Source organism: Bufo bufo, chromosome 2 (genome assembly GCF_905171765.1).
Source record: "Bufo bufo chromosome 2, aBufBuf1.1, whole genome shotgun sequence".
Taxonomy (NCBI): Eukaryota; Metazoa; Chordata; class Amphibia; order Anura; family Bufonidae; genus Bufo; species Bufo bufo.
The window spans coordinates 723,556,037-723,561,123 of NC_053390.1; the positions used below are offsets into that span (position 1 = coordinate 723,556,037).

The following is a 5,087-nucleotide window of genomic DNA, read 5'->3' on the forward strand; positions in this document are numbered from 1 at the left end:
AGAAGCCTTTAAGAGGCATTCCGTTTTGATCCGTCATAATAGAAGTCTATGGGCAGCATAACGGATCCGTCTGGTTTCCATTATGCAGGACCTGCATAACGGAAACCAGACGGATCCATTATGCTTGGCTGTAGACTTCTATTATGACGGATCAAAAAGGAATTCCTCTTAAAGGCTTCCATTTTGCATTCCGTCTACGAATTTCATTATTTTACGCTATAACTGAATCCATAACATAATTCCTACACTACCCCAACACTGAACCTGAACTTTTAACGTTCAGGATCGCTCATCCCTATTTCTGGCTAATTAACTTTTTTCTTATTTGCAGTTGAAGAAGCCACACTTTACCCAACTTCTATGTGCAAAAATGGTTCCTTATTCTGAACTCGATCTCCTTCATTGTATTAATGTAGCACCCTGGAGCAAGGACATTTGTGGACATTTTCCCCTATTGCTACTATGCAAATCCATCAACTGACTACTCATTCTTTGCACTTTGAAGGGTTAACTAACTTGCACTGTGATTTATGCTGTAGTGTGCACTTATACTGTTGAACTGCATTTATCTTTATTGTAATATATCCTGTTCATTTGCACTATACTGTAGCTACAATGCACTGTGGAAAGGGTTAATGCACAGCCAGCTAATACTGAGACTTTATGACTTTCTACCTATGCAAAGTTTTGGAGGGGAAAAAACAGACACACTGACTTTCTGACTGTCTAGTTTAGCTCTGTTGTTTATGTCTTAAAAAAACGAATTATTCATTCCCATAGACTTTCATTGCAGCTCTATACAAATCTATGACAGACTAAAATTGTAACATTGTTTCTGTTTAGGCTCTGATTCTCCACTCCACCTTTCTCAGTAGAAAGTTTTAGTTCAGCTAGAAACTGTATATAGCTAGAGCAGTTAGAGCCCTTAGTTATCTGCAGATAGGGACAAGTGTTTAGAAGGAGAGACTCTGCCAGTCTGCAGATGGAGACCAATGTTTAGTAAAAGAGACTCTGCCGGCCTACTGATAGGAACCAGTGCTTAGTAGGAGAGACTTTACCAGATTGCATGAGTGACAAGAAGAAGACACTGAGATGGGGATGCTGAGCCACAGACCCCAGGTTGACATCCTGTAGACGACTGAGCCATGGGCCTTGGGTCACCAGCCTTTGGCCAGGGTATCAGGCTTCTGAGAGAGATAGGGACAGCTATTTCAGGCCTTTGCTCAGCATGAAATCATCTTCTGCTTGAAAAGCCCGCTCAGTGTCTTGCCTATATTGTTTTGCACTCGAGTTCCTACAGTAAAGAAGCACAATGCCTAAAGCAGTTGTCTGCTTTTTACTATTGATGACCTATCCTCAGGCTAGGTGATCAATATCTGATAGTTGGGGATCTGACACCTAGGACCCCTGCCGATCTGCAGTTTGAAGAGACTGCAGCGATCATATGAGCTCTGTTTACCTGCTCGTAGCAGCAACTTCAGTGGTGAGCAGGTGCAATTACGAAGTATGGTGTCTCCATTCACTTCTATGCACCGCCTCTGTAGTATTAACTTGAACGGACAGAGCTGTCCCATTGAAGTGAATGAGGACACCATAGTTGTAATCACACTATCCTCCGGAGCAGGTAAACAGAGCAGAGAAGGCAGCGCTCGTATGAGTCAATGAGTATTGATAAATTTCTCCCATGCAGTTTAGAATCCTCTGCTTCCCCTCACACAGTATATTGTAGCGATAACAGCCTGTAGCCACCACAAGGGGGAGCTCTGTGCATAGGAATTTATACAGAAACCATTGAACTCAATTGTAAGTCTAAAACTCTCTATGCACGGAGCTCCCCCTTGCAGTGACTTCAGTACATTCAAGACTTGTTTTTGGATGCAAAATGAAAAGTGACTATCTAAAATCCATCCATTTTGATAATTGCCATTATATACTACATCTGGGTACATTACCTGGGACATCCCTCTGTGTTTCTTTGACACTCTCTGATTTTTTGGCTTGACAGAAAGTTTGTGTTTAGCGGCAGTATTATCTAAACAAGCGGCAGATCGTGGAACGACATCCAAGTTTATAGAGTCAATTGTGCCAGATGGTCTTTTTGTTCGAGACGATTTCACAGGAGTGACCTGTATTACAAAGAACAGATGTGGAAAAAAATCTTCTCATGGTGAAATATTTCTCTTTCATCATCAAGAAAATCTCACACAAGCACACACATTTCTGTTACTAGAGGTACAGATAATTCCAGTTAGGTTTCCTGCAGCTACACTGTGTTCTCTCTACTAAGTGGGGCCCCGACGCATATAGACAACTTATAGAAATATATAGAAGAAAAGTATGGCAATGACAGTGAAATAGAACTACCTTTTCCTCTGTCTTGTGTTCTGGCTGAGGAACATTCCTGGTGCCATGAGAACTCGGTGACCCTAGAATCTGATGGAAGACAAAGAAACGGCAGAAAATTACCAGTTCATAGATAACAAGTAAGAATGGTTTAAAGGGGTTTTCTCAGATCAGAAAAAAATGAACAAAAAGGAGAAAATACCAAAAAATAAACCATTACTCGCTTGATAAATCCTCCACGTCTCTGGTGGTCCCAGGTGGTCTTTGCTGACTTTCATGCAGCGTTGATGTGCCATACACCTATTTGACCACTGCAGCCAATCACTGGCTTCAGTGACCTGTTCTGTACATGTCAGCACACTGCTGAATCCAGTGATTGGCTGCACTGGTCATGTAGGTGTATTATAGCACATGACCACTGGGAAAAAAAAAAAAGACAGTGACCATCAGGGACCTCTGGATCCGCCTGATTTTTTTTTTTTTTTTAGGTGAATAACATTTCTTTTGTTATTTTATATCATTTCCTCTTTATGGACATTTTCTCCTGTTCTCACTATTTGGGAAATCATTATACGGTATAACACTATATTAGAATGCTGGCAGAATCCATGGGATCCAACAACAAAACTGTAATGCTTCGGTATGGTCATCTTAAATCTTACTTATTATGATCACCTAACGTTACATATATCTATAAGTGTCAAAAGTAAAACTAAAGCATATACTCCACAATGTAAGAAGGGACAGCGTTCGAAATTTACAGCACAATAATAATAAAAAAATACAAATATATAATCTTCTCTGCTTATATTTATGTTGGTTGATCCCAAAAAAATATGTGTATGTGTACAAGCAGACCGACTGGCCAACATTCCCAGGACAAGTGCAGGCCATGATCCTCAGAGCTATCTGATAGCTGCTCAGCCATTGTTTTCTCCACTGTCATACAGAGCCATATTTGCAGGCTAATGGGGGGATCAGAGGGGATCACTGCTGCTCCAGTACTTTTTATGTTTTTATCGGTGAAAGGATAAAATACAAACCATCAAATACAATTAGGCAAAATAAGGGTCATTTAAGACCACAATGTTGATTATAGTGCAACAGCAAATAATCGCTATATAAGTATCTGGCTGATACTGAGTATAACAACCATTAAAAGGGGTTGTCCGAGTTCAGAGCTGAACCTGGACATATCTCCATCTTCACCCTTCGCCCCTCTGATATGAGCATTTTATGCTCCGATGCTCTCCCTTGCCCTGCGCTGTTTGTTTATATTTGCACACTGCTAGACAGAGGCTTCCGCCTAGCAGTGTTTCCTGTAGCACTGCCCTAGCCGTTTTAGAGGCTAGGGCAGCGCTAAAACCCGCCCATTAGTACCGGTGACGTTACTAGGCTTATCTGCTAGGCAGAAACCTCTGCCTAGTTTACCCATTGAGAGCCTGCTACATCACCGGATGTCCAGAAAAAGTATTTTACCTGTGCAAGTCAGCACAAGCCAAAGGACAGTGTCGGAGCATGAAATGGTCTGATGCTCATATCAGAGGGGCTGCCTGGGTGAAGAAGGGGATATGTCCGGGTTCAGTGTTCTTACCCCTTTTAGAATATTAGACAGGCTCTCAAGCTATTAAAGACTCACCTCAAGTACTCTCAAAGGCCTATGCCTATATATAATAAGACAGTTCAAAGGAGGAAGAAGAGAAAAAAAGGGTGGGAGAGTATGTATTCAGAAAAATGATGATTGGGTATTTCACCATAGGCCAATTTAGTAGGACCTGCTCCAGATTCATAGCATAACTAGAAGTTAAGGGGAATTCATAAACATTATCAAAGGATGCCACCATTTCGAGAAAATCTCCGCCTTCTCCTGCTGACCCGCAATCAATTCCTCCATTCTCATGATATAATGGAGTTTACTGGCCCATTCACAGAGAGAGGGGTAGCCCTATCCTTCCAACACTTAGGAATCACCATTCTAGATGCCGTCAGGAAATATCTTAACAAAACCTTTTTCACTTGGGCCAAAAAGCCAGAGGGGAGAGAGAACAAGGTCTATTCAAGGGTATTAGTTATCACTTTCCCAGAAAACTGCAAATTATTGGACATCCCCACCAGATGTGCAACATTGAGCCCAGCTCTTTTTCCCAACGCCAACACACATCTGTCACTGTGGGGAACATGCGATATAGGGTAGTTGGGCAATAGTACCACCTCAAAAATATTTCATAGTTCTTCTCTTTCATTTGAGTGGCCAAAGAGATCCCATGAGAAAATGTACACATCTTGATGATCTAGTACCTTGTCTAGGACATTCTAGGTCTTAGAAGACATTGTTACTCACCAGTCCCAGATACTGCGGCATGCACTTCCTCACTCCCTTCATCTGTCCGGCTCAGTTTCTAATCCTGTCGGACTGTCACAGAAACCTGGTGGACAGGAATTAAGTCATCCTGCCAGGTTATTAAACCCGCCTCAGACTTGATGTTGGTTAATGGCACCCAGCTGCCCAACTGTGCTACATCATTCTGCTATGCCAGGCTCCAGTTGCTATACTGGTCTCCAGTAAAGAGATAGAATTCAGCTACAGGACATCACTTTACTGGCCTTTAGTATGCTGCTACAGCTCTGCTACACTGGTCATCAAGATAACACTGCTACAACCATGCTATGCCGATCTCCCGTGCAACTCACTCGCCTTCAGTCAATAGCTACATTAGTCTCTTTTTCACCCCTGCTGCCATCGC

General features: G+C 42.1%; 1 protein-coding gene across 2 annotated transcripts in view; it reads right to left on the minus strand.

The window, feature by feature from the left end:
- Window positions 1-5,087, minus strand: part of CRACD (capping protein inhibiting regulator of actin dynamics) — a 47,270-nt gene that overhangs the window by 14,203 nt on the left and 27,980 nt on the right. Inside the window, exons 1-3 of one of the 2 annotated variants that reach the window (XM_040418819.1) lie at window positions 4,685-5,076; window positions 2,365-2,433; window positions 1,953-2,126 (exon numbers count right to left, since the gene is read on the minus strand). In XM_040418819.1, the coding sequence (XP_040274753.1) occupies window positions 1,953-2,126; window positions 2,365-2,433; window positions 4,685-4,726 (285 nt within the window). In that variant the 5' untranslated portion in view covers window positions 4,727-5,076. Of the gene's footprint in view, window positions 1-1,952; window positions 2,127-2,364; window positions 2,434-4,684; window positions 5,077-5,087 lie in introns of those variants that run through there. The other variant, XM_040418818.1, reaches the window with a different exon arrangement.